Source organism: Nanorana parkeri, unplaced genomic scaffold (genome assembly GCF_000935625.1).
Source record: "Nanorana parkeri isolate BGI_ZX_2015 unplaced genomic scaffold, ASM93562v1 scaffold90, whole genome shotgun sequence".
NCBI classification, from domain to species: Eukaryota; Metazoa; Chordata; class Amphibia; order Anura; family Dicroglossidae; genus Nanorana; species Nanorana parkeri.
Window position 1 is genome coordinate 2,180,128 of NW_017306358.1, and position 27,255 is coordinate 2,207,382.

Below are 27,255 nucleotides of genomic sequence, written 5' to 3' on the forward strand. Positions count from 1 at the left end.
TGCGTCCACCGGTGGGGTTACCGGCGTTCGGGGGTAGCAGGTGTGAGATCCAGAATAAGGGAACACCTTGCTATTCCCCTAAGCCGGTATTTAAGCAACACGCGGAAGCGCGGGTGGGGGGAGTCTCACACCACTCTCGACACTTCCGCGTTCCAACGTGGAGCGCAGCGGCGCCGCAGATAGACGTCACTGCGCTGACGTCTGCTGCGCTCCACACCGGAACGCACCGGCGAATCATTACACGCTGAAAGCAGTGCTGCACGGGCTTTCCATTCAACAGGGCTCTAGACTAAAGCCCTCCCGACCCTGGGAGATTCCGATGCCGAGGCATTAGAATCACCCTTTACCACAACGTAATTACTCTCTGCTCTCCAGTCCGCTTCTACTGGCAAAAGCCCGGGACCCGATGGATTCACGGTGAAATTCTACACTTTGTCCCGTGATAAGCTTGTCCCCTTCCTTTTAAGGGTGTTTAACTCTATCGCGCTCGGGGCCTCCTTCCCGACTAAGGCGTTAGAGGCACATATCTCGTTGATCCCTAAGCCTGGCAAGGACCATACCCTCTGCACGAACTACAGACCGATATCACTCCTTAATGTTGATGTGAAACTGTTCGCCAAATAATCGCCAAATAATCGCCAACCGACTAAAGCCACTTCTCCCAGACATGATCCACACAGATCAGGTGGGATTCGAGGGAGGCCCGAGATAACACCATCCGGAAGCTCCCGCTGATGCACTTTGCTAGAACTTCGGGTACACCACTCTGCCTTCTGTCAGTGGACGCAGACAAGGCGTTTGGCCGTCTGGATTGGTGTTTTCTCTGTTGCTCTCTGGTACAACTCGGGATTCGACCTGCCATGTTAAGGAACATAATAGCCCTGTACTCCTGCCCATCTGCTAAGGTCCGCGTGAACGGGTCGCGCTCCCCCAGCTTCAAGATCTTTAACGGTACTAGGCAGGGCTGCCCGTTATCCCCCCTTCTCTATATCCTCACCATGGAACACCTGGCAGTTGCTCTTAGGCAGAATTCTGCTTTCCAGGGCCTGCAGGTGGGACCCCACCGATCCAAACTAGCGTTGTTCACTGACGACCTATTGCTATACGTGACTCACCCCCATATCGCCATGCCCACGATTTTGCGTGAATTCCAACACTTTAGTTCCCTGAGTAACTTTCGGGTCAACCTCACTTAGTCAGAAATCCTCAATGTGTCCCTGGGAGAGACAGGCCTGCGCCTCCTAACTACCAACTACCCCTTTCGAATATGTTCTACTTCCCTAAAATACCTGGGTATATTTCTCACGACAGACCTGGCACATCTGTATTCTGCCAATCTCCGCCGTCTGCTCGAGAGAGTAACCCAAGACATCGCCACTTATGACCACAATTGTATTTCTTGGCTGGGTCGGATCAACACACTCAAAATGGACATTGTTCCCAGGTTTCTTTATCTATTCCAGACGTTGCCCATCACTCTACCATCTTTCTACCTGAAACAGGTCCAACGGGTCTTTGCGACCTTTGTGTGGGGCTCTGCACGTTCTCGACTTGGGTATCGATTGCTTGCTCTTCCGAAGCCTAGAGGTGGGGCAGGGGCACCAGATATTTTTCTTTACCATACCTCTGCTGTCCTGATCCGCATAGTTTATTGGTTCCACAGGGCGGGTGAGAAACTGGGTCCGACTAGAGGAGACACTTGTGGCAGGGGATCTATTGGCGCTACCCTGGGTCCCTTCTGGATCCAGACCGACAGCCGCCTCCCTCCCCCTGTTGACAGCCCATACTTTGAAGATATGGGACTGATACGTCAATCGGCTGGCCATATCGGCCCATGTGGGTCGGATGACCCCTCTGTTCGGGAACCCAGCCTTTCCCCCTGCTCTGATGGGACCCTCCTTTGGTAGATGGGCAAAGGCCTCTCACTGCAGGGTACTCTTGGCGCTTCACGATCGTGCCTCGGCAATAGATGCTCGCTCAGGTCCAGGCCCTGGGGGTTAGTTAGCGGAGGGACAGTTTAACTCGTTTGTTTCCTCTCTCGGAGGCCCTGATAGCTTTGAAGGGGAACTCACAGCCTTTGACTCCCTCCTTCTGGCCTCTACGCCTCCACAGCATGCTGTCTATCTTATCTACTCTATCCTATCCCTCTCAGCCTCCCGTGAGTTGCCTAAGTATACTTCTGCCTGGGAACGGGAGCTAGACACATCCATTTCGCCAGCTGACTGGGAGAAGTCATTTTTCCTCACTCACTCTCTCTCCATTGCTAGTCGGGCTCATGAGAAAAATTTTAAAATACTCGCCAGGTGGTATAGATGTCCTACGGTCCTCCATCGGTATTACCCTACAGTATCTGCCACCTGTTGGCGATGTGACACTCCTCCAGGTCATATGACTCATATTTGGCGGAGTTGTCCCCAGATCCAAGGGTTTTGGTGGGGGGTGCTGAGGATGTACCTCAGAGTGACGGGCACCGAAATTGCTAATGACCCCAAGATTTTACCACTGTCCATGATCCCTGGATCACTTAAGTCGGCAAAGAAGGGTGTTTTGCGACATTTCCTCACAGCGGCTAGGGCCGTTATCCTGCGCCACTGGCGTACCTCGGTGGTCCCCACCCTCGCGGAATGGATAGTGGAGATGGATCGTATTGCAGATCTGGAAGACCTTTCGGCCAGGGAACACGCAACTGGGGACCGGTTTGTCCGCACCTGGTCCGCATGGACTGATTTCAGAAACTAAGATGGTTTCCAAGCGGCCCTCTCTCCTTGATATACCCGCCTGTGGACGTTGGTGGGATACATGGCAGGGGTCAGGAGATACGCGTCCTCTCACATGACTCCCTCTCTACTTCCTCTGGTCTTCCTTACCCTTCCTCTCTCCTCACACGGCTCTCTCTAGCCCTATCCTTTCCCTGACCACTTTTACTACAAGTGACGCTAGGCATCCCCCTGTTTACAGCTACAGCCTGGGAAGCACAGTCGGCCCGCTTTGTGTGGACCTTTCCCGATCATATTTCTGAACCACATGATAAGTGAATCAGGGGTGAGATGGAACGGGTCCTCATCGTGGCTGTGCTGCTACCGTTGATTTCAGCCATGCATTGTGCAGTTTATACAACTATCTGTTGTGGTCCTACACTCACGTTTCTACACTGTTATATGTCCTGTTGATGCTGCTCTCAGGTTCACCTGAATACCCATCCTTTTCCATGTGCCTATTTGATTCCTTTATTCTTTTTTGCTATGGTGAAATGTCTATTTACCATTTTGTGCTGTATTGAAAACTTTTAATAAAATCAGATTGGACTAAAAAACAAGACCTGTTTGGTGGAAAAATTGGAACCACTCCTCCTTTTCCTCATCCTGTGAAGGTTACTTCCCATCTAAAACTTCTGGATATTATCCCACAAGAGATATACTTTTTCAAACAATGCAATGTCCCATCTGCTCGACTAATCAGCGGAGGAAAGTAGCGTCTAAATTACGTTACATCTTAGTGATATCAAATGTAGCACTCCATTAATACAACAGTGAAATAAAATAATGAAATAAAAAGAAAAAAAGTCCATATAGTGTTAAAGTTCATCAAAATAATAATATAAAAGTTGAAACAAAGAAAAAAGTGCGTGGGGTTCTCCCAAAATCCATACCAGGCCCTTTAGGTCTGGTAGGAATTTTAAGGGGGAACCTCAGCCCCAAAAAATGGGAAAACATGGGGTCCCTCCCAACATTCCTACCAGACCATTGATCCGAGCACTGGCCCCGCAGGTCAGGAAAGCGAGGGGGCGATCGAGCGCCCACCCCCTCCCTGCGCCTTACCAGGCCACGTGCCCTCGGCATTGGGAGGGTGTCCCCATGCCGATGGGGACAAGGGCCTCTTCCCCACAACCCTGACCCGGTGGTTGTGGGGGTCTGCGGGCAACGGGGCCTATTTGCATTGGGGTACCCCTTTAATTAAGGGGCACCCAGATGCCGCCCCCCCTTGTGAATGAGTAAGGGGTACTTGTACTCCTACCCATTCACTAAAGGGTTAAATAAAATAGTTATTAAAAAGTCCAGACTTTTGATAAAATCATTTAATTAAAAAACAAAGAACCAATGTTTGACTATTCCTTAATTTAAAAAATAAATAAAAATGGCTCCATCGATGTAATCCAGCGTCAATCACGATGCACGACGCCCGCTGACCCACCACAATAAAAAAAAAGTCCCACCGTACGACGACCTTCCGAACCCGACGGAAACCTGCCGCAAAATTACATTCCTGTTCGAAATTAAACATATGGGCGGAGCGAGCCATGACGTCACTGTGAACATGACATTGTGAGTAAGTTCTGGGAACATGGAGGATTTTTTCAAAAGTCTAGTGTTTATTTACAAGTTATTTTAACCCTTTAGTGAATGGGTAGAGGTACAAGTACCCCTTACTCATTCACAAGGGGGGAGGCACATCTGAATGCCCCTTTATTAAAGGGGTACCTTGATGTGAATAACCCGCACCCCCACAACCAACGCCCCAGGGCTTGTGGGGAAGAGGCTCTTGTCCCCATCGTCACGGGGACAAGGTGCTTTTCCCGGGGCGACTCAACTTTTTCCAAGTTCTAAAGTTCGAACCGAACTCGTGTGTGTTCGGCTCATCACTAAAGAGTACCCACCTCCACCAAGGCCACGTCTACCCTGTGGAAAGACATGCCTTCCTTTAGTGTGCACAGACAAACTTCTATTTACAAGGGGACTTCCTAAAATCCTGGAATACAAAGACTTTCAAGTCCGCTGGCATGAAGTTCTGCTTGCACCTACTCTTAAGTTGGGGTAATACTTGCCAACCTTCGTGGACATCTGTTAAAGACACTTTACCAGCGCTTCACTAATGGGAGTGATCACATGGGCTCAAAACATAACAATTAAACGTGATCAAGATGACAGATTGAGAATTGGCGCTTGAGATAAAAAGCTTAGCTGTAGGGGAAGTTGCCAGGAAACATCTGTGTCTAGGCGGACCATATCTCAGTACCAGGCCCTCCATGGTGAATATGGAACTATCCGGATGACAGAAATTCCTTTCAGCTTGATCCTTCAACTCGTAACAAACACATTGAGTAACAACTTCGACTCTATCATCATGGTGTCCTGTCTGCACCCTTTCGGTGGCTACTTAATGGGGTGTCTGTTTGCCTCTTCCTGGAACATACTTGTTACCTAACCAACTTTTTTGTGTTTAGTTCCTGGTTTGTTTTGTGTGCCTAACTATTGTGCTTGTCTGGGGGGGGCTTTGATATGTATATGACATCAGTTAAGTAAACCTTACAATGGATTTCTATTTTCTATTTAAAATAAAATGTATTCCTATCAACTAGTGATGCACCGAAATTTCAGCCGCCTAAACATTTTGGCTGAAAATAGTACTTTGTGCAAAATGCCGCAGAAAATTCAGTGCATCTCTAGGCTTCTCTCCTCCCCGCTGGGCACTGGTCTGTGTTCCCTCTGATGCCTGCTGTTTACCCCGCCTGTGTCGGCAGAGGCAGTGCGAATCCCAGGGACACAAACCGGTGTCCAGCAGGCAGGGGAGAATCATTCAGGAGGCCGAGCGGTGCGGTATGGAGACAGTTTATGATGCCGATCGGAGCTTTGTGGGGAAGAGCATCCTGTGACAGCGAGTCAGGATGGAGAGCAAAGGAGTCAGGATGGAGGGCGGATTATATGCCCTTCGCGATCAGGACTGATCGCGGAGTGTTTGTAAATAACTGACGACATAGTATATTAAAATTATTTTTTTTTAATTAAAAAGGTTGGGGAAAAAAAGTTACTTTCGGCCTAACAATTTTTTTATTTTCAGTTTGGGTCCAAAAATTTAATTTGGTGCATCCCTACAATTAACTCTTAGCTAACCCTAATGAATGCCTTCCACCCTTCTCCACTTAGCTATTATTTTTCTGCTGATCTTTTTATTTTTTATTTTTTTCTTCAGTGCTACATTAACCACCTCCCATCCGCGGAACGTTCAGAAACGGCTGGACGGGAGTCTTCTGGATGCGGGTGGGTGTCTTTAGACGTCTGCGCGCACGAGTTGGAAACCGCCAGAATTTTAAACAGCCAGTGATGGCCGTTTACATACAAGTGGTCCGGCGTCTGTAAAGACGCCCGAACGCTTGTATGCTGCATGTCTCTGTGCGCCCCTCTCCTTACCTCTCCTCGTCGTCACCGCCCCCGCGATCCCGGGCGTCCGATCCGGGATGGGCGATGTGGCTCCATGCACTGAGAACGGAGGGAGCTCAGTACACGATCTCCCTCCGCTCTCCTCCTTGGTCTATGAATGCAGGAAGTGATGTTTACTACATCACTTCCGCATTTCTCTGTCACTCTCCAGTACAGAAACCGGAGAGAAGATCTGTGCTTCATCAGCTTCTTTGGGGGTTCCTAGGTGACATTAGGGGTCTTAGAGACCCCCGATGTCTCCATAAAGGGGACATGTCACTGTAATTTGATATCACATAGGGGGATTCTTATTCCCATATGTGATAACAATAAAGTTAAGTGTAAAAAAGTTTTTTTTTTTTAAATTGGTCACAAAATAAATAAAATTTACACACAAAACCCTCCACAAAAATGCTTAAGTCCCCCACCCCCACATAGATGCACAAAAATGCGTACACAAAAACAACGATTGCGCCAATTACGCAGCACATGTTACATGTCGCCGTGAACGTCACAGTGAGAGCAAATATTCTAGGGCCATCAATCACTGATAATACTAAACTCATGAGCATTAAAATCTTTTAACCACTTGCTGACCGGGGTGTTTACACCCCCTTCCTGTCCATGCCATTTTCAGTATTCAGTGCTGCAGTACTTTGACATTTATTCCGTCATGCAATGCTGTACTGAAATTAATTTTATACCATTTTTGGGGACAGATAGAGCTTTCTTTTGGTGGTATTTAATTACCACTGGGATTTTTATTTTTTACTATATAAGAAAAAAAGTACAGAATATTTTTAAAAAAACAAACGTTTTTATCTTTATTATTTTAGGAAACATTTATTTGTACCCAATATTTTGGTAAAATATAAAAGACGAGGTCACGTCGGGTAAATAGACACCAAACATGTCAAGCCTTAAAATTGTGCGCGCCCGCAAAATCGCAAAAAAACGACCATGACCAAAATTGGCTTTAAAAGATTTTACCGCTCATCAGTTTAGTGTTATCAGTGATTAATGTCCCGATAATTATTGCTCTCACTCCGACGTTCGCAGTTATATGTAACATGTGCGGCATAATTGGAGCAATCGTTGTTTTTGCGTGTAGGTGCACCTAACGCATTTGTGCGCATCTATGTGGGGGGGGGCTTTAAAAAAAATTTGTGGGGGTTTTTTTGTGTGTGTGTTTAAATTTCATTTATTTTGTGAGCAATTTTTTTTTTTTACTTAACTTTATTGTTAAGAAGTACCCTATGGGGGGCGTGGCTTACCTATGGCAGCGGCTGGACGTGTTTAACTGAAGCTCCCGCTCCATCCCCGAGTTGCTCGTGACACAAGGACACTTCGCAGGACTCCCTTACTATCCTCATAGGGGGGAAAAGAGGCCAAAAGTCGGCCTCAGCCAAGAGACCGAATGCGGGCTCACTCAAGCGCCTATGGGCAGCGGAATCCCCGCCGGATGATCGCGGGGCCCTGCACGCGCCTCCAACCCTTTCGCCAGCGCGGCCTGCGAAGGCCTCTACTCACCATCAGCGGCCTGAGAGGGACGATACCTCGGCCCAGTCGGAGGCGGAGGGCTCGGATGACGGCTCCGAAATTAGGGAGCTGTCGGCGATGTTTCTCCGCCTGGAGACCTCTATTAAGTCGGACCTGACTGCGCTCAGGTCCGAACTCTCGCACACGCTGCACCGCGTGGAGGCTGCGGAAGACCGCCTAGACGAACACGCACAAGCGATCCGAGAGCTCAAGAATCAGGGTAAGCTATCCTGGCTCCACACCCGCCAAGCGTTGTACAAAATCGAGGACCAGGAGAACAGAAACCGCAGGAACAACCTCCGTCTCCGAGGCCTGCCTGAAGCCAGGGGTGACGCAGACCTCGCGGACACTGTCAGGGGCATCCTCAATTCCATACTGGGTCGACCCCCTACCTCTACTCTCCTGTTTGACCGGGCACACAGGGCCCTGCGGCCCAGAGCAATGGCGGGAGAACTGCCCCGAGACGTCATAGTGCGGCTCCACTACTGCCCTGATCTTCACACACCTAAAATCCTCCTCGGAAGTGGACTTCGATGAGGCGAGGATTCAACTCTTCCCTGACCTCTCTCCGGAGACCCTTGCTCGCAGGCGCCATCTCAGACCCCTCTTGAAGTTGCTGAAGGGTGCCCATATCCCATACCGATGGGGGTTCCCCGCCTGCCTCATAGCTACCCGGGAGGGTAAATCAGCGATACTGCGCTTCCCTGAGGAGCTGGCAGATTTTTGCACCAAGCTGGAGATCTCCATGCCGGAATTGCCTGATTGGGCCGACCGACCGCCAGAATGGCGTTTCTCCCCCTCATCCCAATGTCCCACCTTGGTCTGGGGGTCCGGATGCTGTAGTGGCTATCGGCACTCTACGCCAATCCCACGGGACGAATCCGTATCAACGGCTCCCTATCCGCATCATTCACCCTCCACAACGGTATTCGACAGGGGTGTCACCTATCCCCCTTATTGTTCGCCATCTCATTAGAGCCCCTGTTAGCCACCATAAGACAGAACCCCGACATCCAGGGTATCCCAACCCCAGCGGGCGAATTCAAATTAGCGGCGTACGCGGACGATGTCCTGTTCTATGTCCGTAACCCACGTATATCTCTCCCACAAATATTAGCTTCATTAGACCAATATGGCTCCCTCTCAAACTTCAAAATTAACATGAGTAAATCTGAAATCCTTAATCTGAACGTGCCGGAGGAGGACGTTCGGGCCCTCCTCCCCCATTTTTCCTTCCAATGGCCCCCCCCCTATTCCATGCGATACTTGGGCATCCACTTGACACGTAAACTCTCAGACCTCTACCGTAGTAACTTTATACCTTTTACTGAACTTAGTAAAAACAGATCTGACCTCCTTTTCCTTACGTACACTGCCTTGGGTGGGAGGATAAACGCTGTAAAGATGATGATGATTCTCCCTAAAGTCCTGTTCCTGTTCCAAATGCTCCCCATAGAACTACCAGGTGCGTACTTCAGGACCCTCGCCAGAATCATGTCTACCTACATCTGGCAGAACCGCGCCCCCAGGATCGCGGGCAAGATGATGGTTAGGACCAGGCGGAACGGGGGGCTGGCCCTCCCAGACTTCCGGGTCTACCACGTAGCGGCCCAGATGGTAAGAGTGGTGGACTGGGTCTATGGGGGCGCGGGTAAGAGTTGGGTGTCCCTGGAGACTGCGGCTTGTGGGGCCCCTCTGGGGGAGGCGATATGGTTGCCCCCTGAATGGAGGCCATTTGCCTCTACTATGTTACCCCTCACTTCCTCAACGTTGCGCTCTTGGGATCGCCTACACCGCAGGTTCCGTTGGCCACACAACTCTGGCCTTATGCCTTTGCAGGGCTCTCCCCCCAGGGAGAGTGGACAGATCCTTCGCGCAATGGTCAGATTCTTCCACGCTTAAATTGGGTGAAGTGTTGACGGGCACCTCTTTAACACCACTGCTAACTCTGAGGGCCAAGTGGGGCAAGGTACCACTGGATTCCTGGAAACACCGCCAGCTGTCCCACTCTATAAATTCCCTTCCAAAACCTCTAAGAACGCCCCGAGAATATACCTTCATGGAATCTATTCTGAGCTCTGAATCGGTGCCCACTCATTGCCTCTCTTACTTCTATAAAGCCATCCTCACCGAGGAACATGTTGCACCCCCGCCCTACCTACGCAAGTGGGAGACGGACTTTTCCCGCACTCTTACCCTTGAGGAAAGATCTAAAGTACTGGCACTGGTTACTACCTCCTCCATAGACGTCCCCACGTTGGAAACTAACTACAAGTTATTATCAAGGTGGTACTTTGTACCTACCAGAATGCACGCAATTGATCCCCTCCTCGACCCTCACTGCTGGCGGTCGTTAGGCGAATCCAGGTTCCTATGCCCATATTTGGTGGGAATGCCCGTTGCTCATACCTTTTTGGACACAGGTGATTCAGCTTATTAACCATATCAGTGGTGAGCAGCTTCCGAGAGATCCTTGGGTGGTTTTGTTTCACCTTACCACTGATTCCCTGCGAACCTACCGGAAATCCGTGGTCCCATGCCTGTTGAATGCGGCCAAGTCTCTCATACCGAGATGCTGGGGATCTGCCAATGTTCCCTCCATGCAGGACTGGTTTCGGAAAGTGGACAACATCAAACTGATGGAGGAATTGTTATACACCTCCAAGGACTCGTACTCTACATTCTATAAGAAATGGGCGTGCTGGTTGGCCTTCCAGGACTCTGTTACTTACCATTCTCACTTGCTCGACATAGAGGTATGATCTCAGATGGTCAACGAGGATACGAGCCTCGCCCTGGTGAAAGTTGATATGTACCTACTCCTGAGAGGATAACACGTCTGGGGGTCCTGGGTTTATCCGTATTGTTCATTTGTATTGTATTTATATGTTTATTTTGTGGCTACACAGCCATACGCACAGGATAACACCCAGCCTGAACATACACTGTGAGATTGCGCACAACCGGAAAACGCTTAAACCTTGAACCTTCATGTATATAGCAGCTAAGGAACCATAGAGCAAGTTCACTAACACCCCTCCTTACCCCACCCTGTCTTGTCCTCCCCCCCAATCCTTCCCCCCTCCCCGCGTCATTTTCTTCCCCCTTGTTAGTGTCTGTCCGACACGCGGGGCATTGACTCACTAAATACTGTTATATATTGATTGCACTGATAATCTACCCCCTGTTATTGTATTGTGTTTTTTTTTTTTTTTTTGTATGTTTCCTGAAAAATCCAATAAACCGAAATAATAAAAAAAAAGAAGTCCCCTATGTGATAAATTACAGTGACAGGTCCCCTTTATGGAGACATCAGGCTAAGACCCCTAATGTCACCAAGGGACCCCCAGAGAAGCTGATGAAGCACAGATGTATACAAATAAAAACTCCAGTGGTGATTAAATATCAACAAAAGAAAGGTCTATCTGTCCCCAACAAATGGTATAAAATTAATTTCAGTACATGACGGAATAAATGTCAGTCAAAGTACTGTAGCGCTAAATACTGAACAATGGCCTGGACAGGAAGGGGGTGTGAACACCCCATTCAGCAATTGTTTAAAAGAAAATGCACAAAGCTAAAATAATTTTTTTTAGCCTAAATAACTTTGCCATGCTTTGTACCAGAAAAATTATTTGTGTCACAGTGAAAATATAGAATAAAATTTATTTTATTTACACTAAAACAACAATCTCAAACTGACAAAAAGAAAACTTTTTTTCATATTTTTGTCTACAGATTACATAAAAGTAAAGTTTTGGTTATATCCATTCTGCTTTTCCCTACCTTACAACAATACTTAACAAAATATGATTTCTAATTGTTAATTTGCATGTGTTTTTGCTACCAAATATTGTGTTGAATGTTTCTTTTCTTAATTCTTTTTAGTGGCAAAAGAAAGGACTGGCACTTCTCTTCTGCATCTTGCAGTTCCTTGCAATGACATGGCAAGTATTTTATTTATTTATATATCTACTATTTAATAAAAATTTTGTTCAGTCCACCCAAAGTGACATTTCAATTATAATTACATTTCAAACTCCTCTTCCCACTCAACAAAAGTCTGAAATTGCTTGACCTAACAATGCCTGCATTGAATCAAATGCATGTCCTGTTTAGGTATTCAGCAGCTCCTGAATGCAATACCTGGTAGCAGGGATTCCTAAACAGCAAGGATGGTGGGAATCGAGGAATTTCACTAATTCAGCCTGAGGGACTGAATGAGAGAATTTTGAAGCGTGTGTGGCCAGCTTTACACTCAGCTCTGTTGCATTTTGGGTGCTCTTAGACAGCTGTCCTGTACTTGATATCTGTGAAGGGGCGACCTTTGCTACTGTACTGAAATTCAGTATAATGCAAAACTCTATCCTAAAGTACATATAAACATGTAATTTAAACACTGGTAGAACACCAAAAATATTTTCATCTTTTACATCAAATTAAAAAACATAACTACCTACTTATTTTCTTGTTTTTTTGTTTGTTTTGTGATTGTACCATATAATTACTGTTTTTTTTGTTTTTTTGCCCTTTTTGGACCACAGCACTTTTTTAAGGTAGACTTTGAGAGCAAGACCATAGTTAGAATGCACCAATGATCATAAAAACTGTCATTACTTGTATTACTAGCAGATTTGTAACAGTTTGACAGATGTGTATGTATTTTTGTGGAAAATACTCTAATTTCTTCAAAATGTGGTACGTAACAAGTCTTTACATGAACAATGCTTGGGGCAGTGGAGAGTGCTGCATCTGATGTTTTTTTGTATACAGTATTTTCTGTGAGGGAATAAAGGGGCTCTAACAAATCTTTATTTTAAATCTTTCCATGTCCTGGGGTCATTAAAACTGACCCTGGACCGAATTTTTAACTTTTGGTAATAGTTTGCTCGACAATAACTTTTAACTGCTTTGCATACCAGAATTATTTTCTCACCATTTTCAACATATATAGGCCCTGCATTTTGGTAATTTGTTTTAAAAAAATACCTGAATATATGTTTTATAATAAACAGATAAATTGCACCCTAAAATCTGGAGCAGACAAAATTTGGAGCAGATTTGCACTGCTCCAGATTTTGTCTGCTCCAGTTTTGATAAATTCCCCCGAGTGTATACTAAACAGTATTTACACACACACACACACACACACACACCAGCAGCAAGTAAAGAGGGCAGGTTCTGTGCACTCCAGTGAATGCAGAGGAAAGGATTTACAAAAGGAGTACAACAATCCTATTTTTTTCTTTTGTTCATTGTAGGACACAGCTCTGCTGTTAATCAAAACTTACTGGGATGTCCCGAAGCAGTGGCACAGGGAACAGGCAAAAAAAAAAAGAGAAAAAACACTAACTGGTTTTAAAATAAAGTGATACAGGCCAGTCAGCAGAGGCGTCTCTCTAATTAGGCGGTCGCCTTAGGCCTCGCACTCACAAGGGCCTCGCGGCCGCCTATTTTGCCTAATGCATTACAGGGCACCTTAGCGCTGCGGCTCCGATCCGGGCCGGACACAATCAGCCTGATTGTGTTCGGCTCGGCCGGCAGTTGTGTCCGATGCAGAGTGTCAGGCACTAGCCTGCCCAACGCTATGTTTCAGCCTGTTCAGTCGCCTGCTCCGTGCAGATCTGCTCTGCTGTTTTCAGCAGGGAAGTTACAGCCTGCGAGAGGTGAATCGGCCACTGGGGAGGGGGTGTCCTTTTCAATGCCAGGAGCAGCAGATGTGGGTCCTTGCAGTCTGTGTTGCAGGCACTGAGACAGGCAGCTAAGGTCAGATGATGTGCCTGTAGGACCCCCCTGGTGTGCAGGAGTGAGGAGTCGACCAACCACCGTCTTCCTGAGCGTCCATGCAGAGAGATGTCTGTGTCCCATAACAGACAGCACTGCTGGAATTGGAGCTGGAGGATATGAGGGACACCCTAAGGAGCAGCTGGAAAGTATCCTAGAAGAAGCACATCCATGAAGCACATCTATTATACACTGTATTGCAGAATTTAACCCACTACATACCCAACACCACACAGCTGATCATAGAGACAAATTGGTATAAAAACCGTGACAAATTGGGACTTTTTAGGTGCATATATCACTATAAAAACTAAATATTTATTGTTTTAGCATAAAAATACATATAACTGTACACAACATGATAAAATGTGATTGAAATACCATGTAAACTACAATTGATGGAGTTTTTATAGTGATATATGCATCCTAAAAAGCTCCAATTTGTCACGGTTTTTGGCATATTACACACTGACCACCAGAGAGCCCGCCCAACTGACCACCTGAGAGTCTACTCTGACCACCTTAAAGCTCCACTGACCACTTTGGAGTCCACACTGGCCACCCGAGAGCTCCACTGACCATTACACTGCTTGGGGTGCGGAGGATGGCGGGTGATATCACAAGATTTCTCTGTAGTAAGCTTCCTAAATTGTTGCAAGGATTGTGTGTTGGTAGCAGCCCTCCTGCATTTACTAGTGTACAAGCAAAGAAAACAACAAGAGCGCATACACATGGCCAATTGGATTGTACATTGAAAAGGGCTACTTACATGAAGCTGGTGAGGACTGGGTGTCATGCAGCCTTGGTGGAGGATCGGTGGTATCTTGTGTTTGCTTTGACTAAAATGCCGTCTGTAACGGCCTTTGTGTCTGCGGACAATGTGGTGCGGGGTGCAGGGGGATTGTGCACCCAAGGAGTAGGGTGTCTTTGGCCGGCTGGATTGTGACCGTGGCTGTCAGAGTTATGTCAGACGATATGTAGTGCTGTTGGCACTGTATCCAAGGCGGATGGCTGTTACTGACAGAGGAATCATACAGTGAGCTCTACGGTCACCTGGTCAATGAATATCCTGTGAGAACTGACAGAATTACTGTCGGTTTGACAATATTGTGTTTGGAGGGATAAAGTACAAGGTGAAAGGAAATGGAAGGTTGATGGAGCAACGCGTTTCAAGGCAAACCTCTTTATCAAGCTCAAAATAGCAGTGGGTAAACTTGTATTTACTAGTGGCTGGGCCTGCCCCACAATTGTGCTACCGTGTTTGGCTCTGCCCCCAGAGTGTGAGGGGTGGGGTCTATAAAGGTGATGTGATTGGGCTGCTTAGTGCAAAATGCCTATCTTTTGTCCCAGTCTGGCCCTGGCTACAATGCATGCTTGAATGTGACAGGGCTTCTAATGCTGCTTGCGTACAGCAGCGTTAAGGACTTTTGTCACCTCCGATGTAAAGTGACAGCATGAGAATCTAAATCTGTCACTTTACTTCGGAGGTTGCAGGAGTCCCTAACACTGCTGTGCAAACGCAGCATTAGGATTAGCATAACAGTGTATAAAACTGGCGCTTTACATTTTAAAACTGGAGTCAGTGCTTTAAACAGGTGCCACTGTTCACAGGAAGGCTGCCGAGATCCCCAGAAAGCGTGGAAATTCAACAGCCTTCCTGTGAACTGCAGTGCCAATTTACAGCGCCAGGCGCACATCTTCTCCTTCCTGAAACAGCTGCCCACGAGACCCTGCACGGCTGTCCTAAGACCCTGCACGGCTGAGACCCCCTCCTCGCACAGCCTCCTGGGACCCCGTACAGCCTCCTCAGACCCTGCACGGCCTCCTGAGACTACACACAGACCACCTGAGACCCTGCACAGCCTCCTGAGACCCCACGCAGCTTCCTGAGATCCCGCACAACCTCCTAAGACCCTGTACAGTCACCTGAGACCCCACACAGCCTCCTGAGACCCCGTAGAGCCATCAATTTTCCATTATGGGAATGACTGGGGCCTAATTTTTAAGTTTCACCTAAGGCCTCGCAAAGTCTAGAGCCGCCTCTGCCAGTCAGACGGCCCTCTGCAGAACTTTGCCTCCAAAACATACATCAGCTGATGTTGCCACATCTACCATGTAAAGTTTGTGATTAAATGTACTGTCAACCAAGTGGCCACATAACAATCCTGAGAAATTAATGTTTGATGGAGGAAAGGCACTTACTGCCCTTGTGGAATGTGCTGTAAACAGAAAGAAGTAGTTCTTGGCATACACGTGGACAATAGTTTGCTGGATACAAAGTAAGATACCGTAATAGCAGTTGATGCTCTCTATAACCATGAACACTGAATCTGACCTACAATACCAAGACATGGCATTCAAATACAACCTAACCACATCTAATGAATGTAAGGCAACTTCCTGAAGGTACACTGGCTTGGGACAAAGCAATGGAAGCACAATGTCTTCAAGTGAAAAGCTGATACCGGTGGCATGGCTTGCTGCCAGACAAGATGGCCACGGACTGACAGAGCTCTGCACCACCGGACCCACAGAGAATGAACACTAGCTATAAATAGCATTCCTGTGTCAGCCCATCTGCTTGTGTGTCTCTGCAGCGTCACCAGAGCGGAAAGAAAACTAGAGACCCGCGGCAGACTCCATCATGTACACTACATGGTCCCAAGATGGCGGACGCACGAGGAGATGTAGAAGAGCCGGCTTCACTGAAACTTGCTCCTGAGGTATTCGACTCATCCTCTATGGATAGCCTGCCCTTGGCACAGGGGGACATTTCTGCTTGTGATCGGGACTCTGCATTATTTGTCAGATTTCGCTCAATGTTACAAACGGAGATTAATGCGGCTACTGATAAACTCACTGCTGCTCTTACAAAAGAAATCCATGAAATTGGTGTTCGTACAGATTTTGCTAGAAAGAAAAATGAATCATGTCATAACTAGTAAATTCCCATGAAAAGGAACTGGACACTGTGACAGCTAATCTAACTACTGCATTGGATAAATTGGAAGACTTAGAGAATCGGGCCAGGCAGGAAAATCTGCATGTCAGGGGTCTCCCTAAATCTATAGAGGATCTTAATTCTACCGTTAAAGCACTCTTCCAGGAACTGGTCCCCTCTGTGCCTGTTGAGAGATTGGAATTTGATCGTATGCATAGAGCCCTGATGCAAAAATGGGCGGATGGCCCTCCCAGGGATATCATTATTAAGTTCACGTACTACAGAATGAGGGAAACCATCTTATCTGCTGCTAGGGAACAGAAAGATCTACGGTTCCAGGGTCATTCCTACCAAATGTTTGCAGATTTGTCCCCGACCACCATACAACGCCGCTGGGAACTGAAGACATAATCTGGATATTCTACGCACCCATGGCATTGCCTATCGCTGGGGATTCCCCTTTAAATCATTCACTGCCTTCACTCCTAAGGAACTTCGTAAGCTCCTGGTTGATCTGGAACGACTACCTCCTTCCTCGTCGAATTCCTCGCAACTTACATAAACTGCAACTCTCTGTCCCATTGAGCCTCCTATTGGAGAGTAAACAGGGATTTCGTTTTGAGCAAGAAGCAGCAATTGAGAGATCTACTGGTTCCCCTTGATCCAAATTGAAGACTATCTTTACCAAGATGACTGACTATTTTTTATTTTGCGCCATTCCTGCTGGATATGGACATCTCAGTGCCCTTCTCCCAGTTTAAGCTACCCTGCCTGGCCAGGGTGCAAGTTTTCTTGGTTAATTAAGTCCTTTTAGTTTTATAATTGACATCAACACATGTTTCTACATAAAGTTGCCTTAAGAGTCTGTATGATGATGCTAAGAGATCTATTTCTCCCTGAATCTTAAATGTCTTACTCAGTTCCATGTGGGTATGATCTTTCATGCCTATCTGAAACTGCTAACATTGGGTTCTCAAGTTTCTTTAGTTTATTTTTAGTAGAGTATAAGGTTGATTGTTTTGTTTTTCAAGGGGTCTGGTGGATGACACACCCCACCATGATGAGAAATAGGATAGGCTATGCCTGCCCCATTTCTTATCCCACCTGTCTATTTGCACAGTCCAATACACAGTACATTATTGCTTTGTACTTACCTGTTCTGCTTACACTTCTCTGGTTATATTGCTCATCTTTATTTCCTACTTTCTCTTCCGTGGACCTTGCAGTCTTCTACTACCTATGGATATTTACCCTTCTTATCGTTCCTCCCCAACTTCTTCTCCTATGTGATATGAGGTTGATGCCTTGCTATTTTTACTCTTTACAATTTTGAATGATGGCTGATAAGTTCACTTTAATTTCCCATAATATACAGGGATTGAATGCACCCGCTATTTGCTGATTACTCCTCTTGTCACGCAGATGTAGTCTGCCTGCAGGAAACTAGATTTTCTACCTCTTCCTGCCCAAAATATCTACACGATATCTACAGAACTATCCTTAGTTTTATTTTGCTAGCTTTTGGGAAAAGAAGCGGGGAGTATTGGTGGCCCTTAGGAAAAATATCCCCTTTGTGTGTAATAACGGGTGTGGAAATTTTTAAAAAACCTACTTGTCCAAGGGCTAAAGTGGGGGCCAAATCTACTTGTCCTTCACGACAATCTACTTGTCCCAAACATTTTTTAAATATTTATATATTTTATTTTTCCTAACACCCATCAACTTCGGTTTCTTTTACATCTATTTCACGTGGTTAAGCACCATGCTAGAGGACTATTGTTCCTAGCGGGAGACACCAACTTGGTCATCCACCCTGAGCACGACAGAATTAAAAAGGTTGGTGCTTCAGTTATAACCCAGCCTTTATCATCTGACTGCATATGCTGTCAACTATGCAAAATAGTTACATAGTTAGTCAGGTTGAAAAAAAGACACATGTCCATCGAGTTCAACCTATAGAGATAAGTTCAAACTATAGAGATAAAAATGATATCCGTTTAGTTGATGTGTGGAGAGAGTTGAATCCTACTACCAAGGATTACACGCACTTTTCTAATCCTCACCAAATTTTTTGTAGAATAGATCATATTTTCACTACTCAGCGCTTTTTGCCCTCGTTCTCTACAGCAAGAATCAGAGCAATTTCCTGGTCAAACCATGCCCCTAATATGGTACAGTTTGGATTGGAGGGAGGTAGACCTCAGCAGAGTCACTGGCAGCTCAATGATTCACTATTATCTACTGTTGATAATCTGCCTCACATTGAGTTTTGAGCTTGCCAATATTTTGATACTAATGAGGGTTCTGTTCAGTCACCAGTGAGTCTGTGGGAGGCCCATAAGATTACCATGCTGGGACATCTGATTGAGCTGGCTTCTTGGCGGAAAAGAGAGCGTGTGCGGCAAATTGCGGCATTGCAACTACAGTTGTTGCACTTAGATCGCTCTTTGAAGGGCAAATTTGGCAAAGCTTTTTACTCAGCTGTCCTCTAAAAACTGAACTGAATTTGTTGTTAGGTCAACAATCTGAAAGGAGTCTGCGATGGTCTCAACATAGATTTTATTCAGGAGCTAAGAAGCCTTGATCCATGTTAGCGAGAAGGTTGAACACATTACCTACCCATGTGGTCCGAATCCGCTTGAGAAATCCTTAGGGTAACATTACAGCAACACCAGTTAAGATTTTGGAAATTTTTAGGAAAAACCTGGAGACACTTTATGCAGGCCCACATCCATTCTGGGACTCAGTTGCTGACAAACTTTTTACTACTATCACTCTACCGTGGATTTCTCGGGATGATCTAGAACTCTTGAACTCCAATATCCTAGAAGAGGAAGTTCTTGCCTCAATTTCGCATCTTAAACCCTTGAAAGCTCCTGGTCCGGATGGCTTTTCGGCCTTGTATTACAAAAAGCTAGCCCCTATGCTGGCACCCAGATTGATGTCCATGTATAAGTCTCTTAAGACAGGGCTTGATCCAAACTCTTCATCACCCTTAGCCTATATTGCCATGGTCCTGAAACCTTACATAGTTACATAGTTAGTCAGGTTGAAAAAAGACATAAGCCCATCGAGTTCCACCTATAGAGATATGAAAGGGAAAAAAAAAGCCTAAACAGAATGCTATGCCCACAATTACCCACTTTTGATGCAGAGGAAGGCAAAAAAACCTTACTAAGCATGGTTCAATTTGCTCCAACACGGGAAAATTCCTTCCTGATCCCATAAGGCAATCCGATATTCCCTGGATCAACAATCTCTGATGTTTAATATACCTATAAGAACTCAATATTAACTGAGCTCCTGTGGGAGTTGATTTCACATTTCAAAGCTCTAACTGTGAGGAATCCTTTCCGTATGCAAAGGTTAAACCTCTTTTCCTCCAGACGCCCCCTTGTCCTTTGCAGTGACCTTAAAGTGAATAATTTGGCACCAAGCTCACTATATGGACCATTTATGTATTTATACACGGTGATCCTGTCCCCCCTTGATCGCCTCTTCTCTAGAGAGAACAAATTCAGGTCAGTTAATCTTTCCTCATAGCTGAGCTCCTCCATGCCTCTTATGAGTTTAGTCACCCTTCGCTGCACTTTCTCCAGTTCCATAACATCCTTTTTGTGAACTGGTGCCCAAAACTGAACTGCATATTCCAGATGAGGTCCTACTAATGCTTTGTACAGGTGCAGGATTATGTCTCTATCTCGGGAGTCTATACCCCTTTTAATACAAGAAATTATTTTGCTTGCTTTAGAAACTGCAGCGTGACATTGCATGTTATTATTCAGTCTATGATCTTCCAGAAAACCCAGATCTTTCTCCATCATTGACAAGCTGACAAGGACTCCCTAGACCCTGGCAGTTATAAGCCGATATCCCTTTTAAACATAGATATCAAATTACTGACAAGCATTTTGGCCACTCGTATTAATACTTTTTTACCCACGCTTATACATGGTGACCAGGTAGGGTTTATTACACGAAGACAAGCTAGTGATATTGTTAGGAAAATAGTACATGTTATTGATATAATTCAATATAGTTGCATTCCAGGTTTCTTGCTTTCTTTGGACCTACAAAAGGGCCTTTGACTCAATATTCTCGGAATATCTGACGTATGTATTACGAAGGTGGGGATTTGATGAGATGGTTGCACACTCTTTATACGGCTCAGGTAAAATATTTGGGTTGTACATCGTCTACATTCTCTATAGCTCATGGCACCATTAAGGGATGTCCATTATTTCCAGCCCTTTTTGCTCTGGCTATTGAGCCTCTAGCACTTTTCATACGCTCCAACCCCAACATTAAGGTATTAAATTAGCGGGTGTGGAATATAAAACCAGCTTATTTGCAGATGATGTGATGCTCACACTTACTCAACCTCATACCACTGTTCCAAACCTCCTCACTCCATTACAACAATTTTCTGTCATATCTGGTCTTATGGTTAATTGGAGTAAATATGAGGGAAATTCACTGAATGTGAATTTCCCTCAATCCACCTATAAAACGCCTATGTGAAAACGATGAATTCTCTTGGGCAAAAAATTCCCTAAAGTATCTGGGAGTGCAAATCACACCTTCCTATGATACCTTGTATGCTGCAAACTATATTCATCTTTTTCATACCTTGAGACATTTGATGATCCTATGGCAGAATCATCTGTCCTGGTTTTGGAAAAGTGGCAGACATTAAGATGACATTGCTACTTAAGCTCCTCTATTTCTTCAGAACACTACCAGTGGCGATATCTTCTTTTACCGTACGTTATTTGCAGCTGAGTATACTACGATTTATTTGGCACCCTTTAAAATCTAGGGTTTCCAAAACTACACTTTATAAACATAAAAGAGACAGTGGAATTGGTTTGCCTAACATTTTGCTCTATTACCAACCATCCCAGCTCTTGCCACTTATATCCATTCACCAGAAGTATAATATCCCACTTTGGACATTGTTGGAGATTCTCACATGTTTTCCTATACCGCTTACTGCTTTGCCTTGGCTACCTTTCTGTGATAGACCTAAAACACTCTTATGAAACATGCCTTGAAGGTTTGGAACTGTCAGAGCAAATTGAAAACCAGACAAGCAATAGGTGCTAGTTAAAATATTTATTAAGAACAGTGTCCACAGGAGCAAGCAAAATCATAAACCGGAACAAGCCAAGGTCAGGAGCCGGATCGGGTGGTCGTACAAGCCAGGTCAGGAACACAGAGATCAGCGTTGTCAGGAATAAGCCAGGAGCAGGAACCAGGAAATCAGCGTTGTCAGGAACAAGCCAGGAGCAGGAACCAGAGGAGAACATCAGCCAGGATCGGGTCATACACAGAATCAGAATACTCAGAGCATCAGGAATGCACTAGTGGGTAAGACCACGCAAGGGCAAGGTCAGACTGGACTGAGTGGTTTATAGAGTGAGTGGGGTGACATCATCATTCAGTGACCAGAAACTCCCATCTGACTCTCTCAGATGCTCTCCTGTCTGGCCATAAGAGGGAGCCTGGGAGTAGTGAGCAATGTTTCAGAGTCTACTCAGGCAAAGGAGCAATCACAGGTGGGTAAAATGGCAGCCAAGCTAGAATGCTGCAAACCAGTGAAGTCAGGGTGGAACCCTGACAGGAACTCAATTAAATACTTGCAGGATTTTTGTCCCCATATCTGCCACTCCTACCATTATTCACCCAGCCGTTAATTAAACCAGGAGTTACTGATCCTTTGACTTTCAGGTGGTGGTCGGCTAATGGTTTAAATATAGTCTATGATTTTTTCCGTTCTGCTAGTATTCCTACTTGACACATGACTGTGACATTTTCTGGATGTTCCTTTCGTGGGTGTACTGTCCCAGGTGATATGATCCACATCTGGTGGAAGTGTCCCTTTGCTACCATTTTTTGGTCAAAAATCTTTAAATTGTTATCCTTGAAGTTTTATTTACGCATCAAAAGGGATCTTAAATGTGTTTTTTTACTCCAGTGTCCCGCGATTGAACAAGCATCAACAAGCACTTTGCCACTTTATTTTTCTGATGGCAAAGCTGACAATAGCTGGTAGCTGGAAGAAGCAACTGATCCCCTATAAGGAGTTTATTTCTAGGATGGAAAATGTTATGTTAAATTAATACTTAATGAGTATTCTGGCTGATAAGCAACCTAAAGTCCTCAGTGTCTGGGAACCATGGTTGAGGTACCAACACCCTGATATAGTCACACCTAGCTTATGTGGCATATGAGGACATTAGAAAGGACTTGTGAGGTTGATTATACCGTAGAGGGATTGGTAAAGATTCTTTCAGAGGTTTCCCTTTTTTGAGGTTTTTGGGGAGTGATGGTGAAGCTGCGAGGTTCACATTTTCTGTCTCCTCCATTCTCCTATTTTTTCTGCTTTAGCCCTTTCTTTTTCTCTTTCTTTTCTTGGAAGTTTCTGCTTTCTTGTTGCTAGACCATGCTGACATGGATATACACTGAGTGGCCAGTTTATTATGACCACCTGACGTTTGTAGGCTAATTAGCTATAATTTCACGCTGAAGTTGCTAGAGTGCCAGACCATTACAAATAGGGAAGCAGGTTAAGAATGCTATGCCCACAATTACCCACTTTTGATGCAGAGGAAGGCAAAAAAACCTTACTAAGCATGGTTCAATTTGCTCCAACACGGGAAAATTCCTTCCTGATCCCATAAGGCAATCCGATATTCCCTGGATCAACAATCTCTGATGTTTAATATACCTATAAGAACTCAATATTAACTGAGCTCCTGTGGGAGTTGATTTCACATTTCAAAGCTCTAACTGTGAGGAATCCTTTCCGTATGCAAAGGTTAAACCTCTTTTCCTCCAGACGCCCCCTTGTCCTTTGCAGTGACCTTAAAGTGAATAATTTGGCACCAAGCTCACTATATGGACCATTTATGTATTTATACACGGTGATCCTGTCCCCCCTTGATCGCCTCTTCTCTAGAGAGAACAAATTCAGGTCAGTTAATCTTTCCTCATAGCTGAGCTCCTCCATGCCTCTTATGAGTTTAGTCACCCTTCGCTGCACTTTCTCCAGTTCCATAACATCCTTTTTGTGAACTGGTGCCCAAAACTGAACTGCATATTCCAGATGAGGTCCTACTAATGCTTTGTACAGGTGCAGGATTATGTCTCTATCTCGGGAGTCTATACCCCTTTTAATACAAGAAATTATTTTGCTTGCTTTAGAAACTGCAGCGTGACATTGCATGTTATTATTCAGTCTATGATCTTCCAGAAAACCCAGATCTTTCTCCATCATTGACAAGCTGACAAGGACTCCCTAGACCCTGGCAGTTATAAGCCGATATCCCTTTTAAACATAGATATCAAATTACTGACAAGCATTTTGGCCACTCGTATTAATACTTTTTTACCCACGCTTATACATGGTGACCAGGTAGGGTTTATTACACGAAGACAAGCTAGTGATATTGTTAGGAAAATAGTACATGTTATTGATATAATTCAATATAGTTGCATTCCAGGTTTCTTGCTTTCTTTGGACCTACAAAAGGGCCTTTGACTCAATATTCTCGGAATATCTGACGTATGTATTACGAAGGTGGGGATTTGATGAGATGGTTGCACACTCTTTATACGGCTCAGGTAAAATATTTGGGTTGTACATCGTCTACATTCTCTATAGCTCATGGCACCATTAAGGGATGTCCATTATTTCCAGCCCTTTTTGCTCTGGCTATTGAGCCTCTAGCACTTTTCATACGCTCCAACCCCAACATTAAGGTATTAAATTAGCGGGTGTGGAATATAAAACCAGCTTATTTGCAGATGATGTGATGCTCACACTTACTCAACCTCATACCACTGTTCCAAACCTCCTCACTCCATTACAACAATTTTCTGTCATATCTGGTCTTATGGTTAATTGGAGTAAATATGAGGGAAATTCACTGAATGTGAATTTCCCTCAATCCACCTATAAAACGCCTATGTGAAAACGATGAATTCTCTTGGGCAAAAAATTCCCTAAAGTATCTGGGAGTGCAAATCACACCTTCCTATGATACCTTGTATGCTGCAAACTATATTCATCTTTTTCATACCTTGAGACATTTGATGATCCTATGGCAGAATCATCTGTCCTGGTTTTGGAAAAGTGGCAGACATTAAGATGACATTGCTACTTAAGCTCCTCTATTTCTTCAGAACACTACCAGTGGCGATATCTTCTTTTACCGTACGTTATTTGCAGCTGAGTATACTACGATTTATTTGGCACCCTTTAAAATCTAGGGTTTCCAAAACTACACTTTATAAACATAAAAGAGACAGTGGAATTGGTTTGCCTAACATTTTGCTCTATTACCAACCATCCCAGCTCTTGCCACTTATATCCATTCACCAGAAGTATAATATCCCACTTTGGACATTGTTGGAGATTCTCACATGTTTTCCTATACCGCTTACTGCTTTGCCTTGGCTACCTTTCTGTGATAGACCTAAAACACTCTTATGAAACATGCCTTGAAGGTTTGGAACTGTCAGAGCAAATTGAAAACCAGACAAGCAATAGGTGCTAGTTAAAATATTTATTAAGAACAGTGTCCACAGGAGCAAGCAAAATCATAAACCGGAACAAGCCAAGGTCAGGAGCCGGATCGGGTGGTCGTACAAGCCAGGTCAGGAACACAGAGATCAGCGTTGTCAGGAATAAGCCAGGAGCAGGAACCAGGAAATCAGCGTTGTCAGGAACAAGCCAGGAGCAGGAACCAGAGGAGAACATCAGCCAGGATCGGGTCATACACAGAATCAGAATACTCAGAGCATCAGGAATGCACTAGTGGGTAAGACCACGCAAGGGCAAGGTCAGACTGGACTGAGTGGTTTATAGAGTGAGTGGGGTGACATCATCATTCAGTGACCAGAAACTCCCATCTGACTCTCTCAGATGCTCTCCTGTCTGGCCATAAGAGGGAGCCTGGGAGTAGTGAGCAATGTTTCAGAGTCTACTCAGGCAAAGGAGCAATCACAGGTGGGTAAAATGGCAGCCAAGCTAGAATGCTGCAAACCAGTGAAGTCAGGGTGGAACCCTGACAGGAACTCAATTAAATACTTGCAGGATTTTTGTCCCCATATCTGCCACTCCTACCATTATTCACCCAGCCGTTAATTAAACCAGGAGTTACTGATCCTTTGACTTTCAGGTGGTGGTCGGCTAATGGTTTAAATATAGTCTATGATTTTTTCCGTTCTGCTAGTATTCCTACTTGACACATGACTGTGACATTTTCTGGATGTTCCTTTCGTGGGTGTACTGTCCCAGGTGATATGATCCACATCTGGTGGAAGTGTCCCTTTGCTACCATTTTTTGGTCAAAAATCTTTAAATTGTTATCCTTGAAGTTTTATTTACGCATCAAAAGGGATCTTAAATGTGTTTTTTTACTCCAGTGTCCCGCGATTGAACAAGCATCAACAAGCACTTTGCCACTTTATTTTTCTGATGGCAAAGCTGACAATAGCTGGTAGCTGGAAGAAGCAACTGATCCCCTATAAGGAGTTTATTTCTAGGATGGAAAATGTTATGTTAAATTAATACTTAATGAGTATTCTGGCTGATAAGCAACCTAAAGTCCTCAGTGTCTGGGAACCATGGTTGAGGTACCAACACCCTGATATAGTCACACCTAGCTTATGTGGCATATGAGGACATTAGAAAGGACTTGTGAGGTTGATTATACCGTAGAGGGATTGGTAAAGATTCTTTCAGAGGTTTCCCTTTTTTGAGGTTTTTGGGGAGTGATGGTGAAGCTGCGAGGTTCACATTTTCTGTCTCCTCCATTCTCCTATTTTTTCTGCTTTAGCCCTTTCTTTTTCTCTTTCTTTTCTTGGAAGTTTCTGCTTTCTTGTTGCTAGACCATGCTGACATGGATATACACTGAGTGGCCAGTTTATTATGACCACCTGACGTTTGTAGGCTAATTAGCTATAATTTCACGCTGAAGTTGCTAGAGTGCCAGACCATTACAAATAGGGAAGCAGGTTGTTTACCACGACAGTAGAAGTGATTTTTTCTGAAGATATGGGTAAACAACGCGATTTAACAGCCTTTGAACGTGGGTTGATTGTTGGCGCGAGCCATGGAGCGAGTATCAGCAAAACAGCAGAATTCGTTAAATGTTCAAGAGGGGCTCATTGTTAAAGTGTTTAAAGACTGGACTGTCAGCCGAAAATCTGAGGTCACTTTCTTAATATGATTCATGAGATGACGGGGGAGCATGACGCCGGCTTCCCGGCCAATCAGAATGCCGGGCGCTGCGTCATTACACGGCGCCCGGCTTCCGGATTTGCTAGCTCCCTGACCAATCGGGAAGCCGGGCAGCGCGTCATTGCACGCTACCCGGCTTCCTGATTGGCAGTGAAGTCGGCTCCATGCTCTCTCATCACAAGTGACGAGAGAGCATGGAGCCGTTTCCTGGCCAATCAGGAAACCGGGCAGTGTGTAATGATGCGCTGCCCGGCTTCCTGATACAGGAAGTACTCGTGCTAGGTATCGGAGCATTTGGGCGAGTACGAGTACTCACCCAAATACTTGGTATCAGCACCAATACTAGTATCGGTATCGGTGCATCCATAATACCAAGCATGTCAATCCTTAACCTCTTGCCGTCCGCCCGTTAAGAAAAAACGGACGGACGGCAGACTCGCATCAGCGGCATTTTTTTCCTGCTCGCGCGCGCCCCCTAGCGCGCGCAAGGGCAGGAAAGACCCGCTCGTTACTACAGCCGTTAACGGCTGTTTCACATACAACCGATC

General features: G+C 45.3%; 1 protein-coding gene across 1 annotated transcript in view; it reads left to right on the top strand.

Moving 5' to 3' along the window:
- The window catches only part of LOC108783831 (vesicle transport protein SFT2A-like), a 232,709-nt gene that overhangs the window by 118,016 nt on the left and 87,438 nt on the right, over positions 1–27,255 (top strand). The window contains exon 6 of the mRNA XM_018552508.1: positions 11,622–11,680. Within this exon, the coding sequence (XP_018408010.1) occupies positions 11,622–11,680 (59 nt within the window). The remainder of the gene's footprint in view (positions 1–11,621; positions 11,681–27,255) is intronic.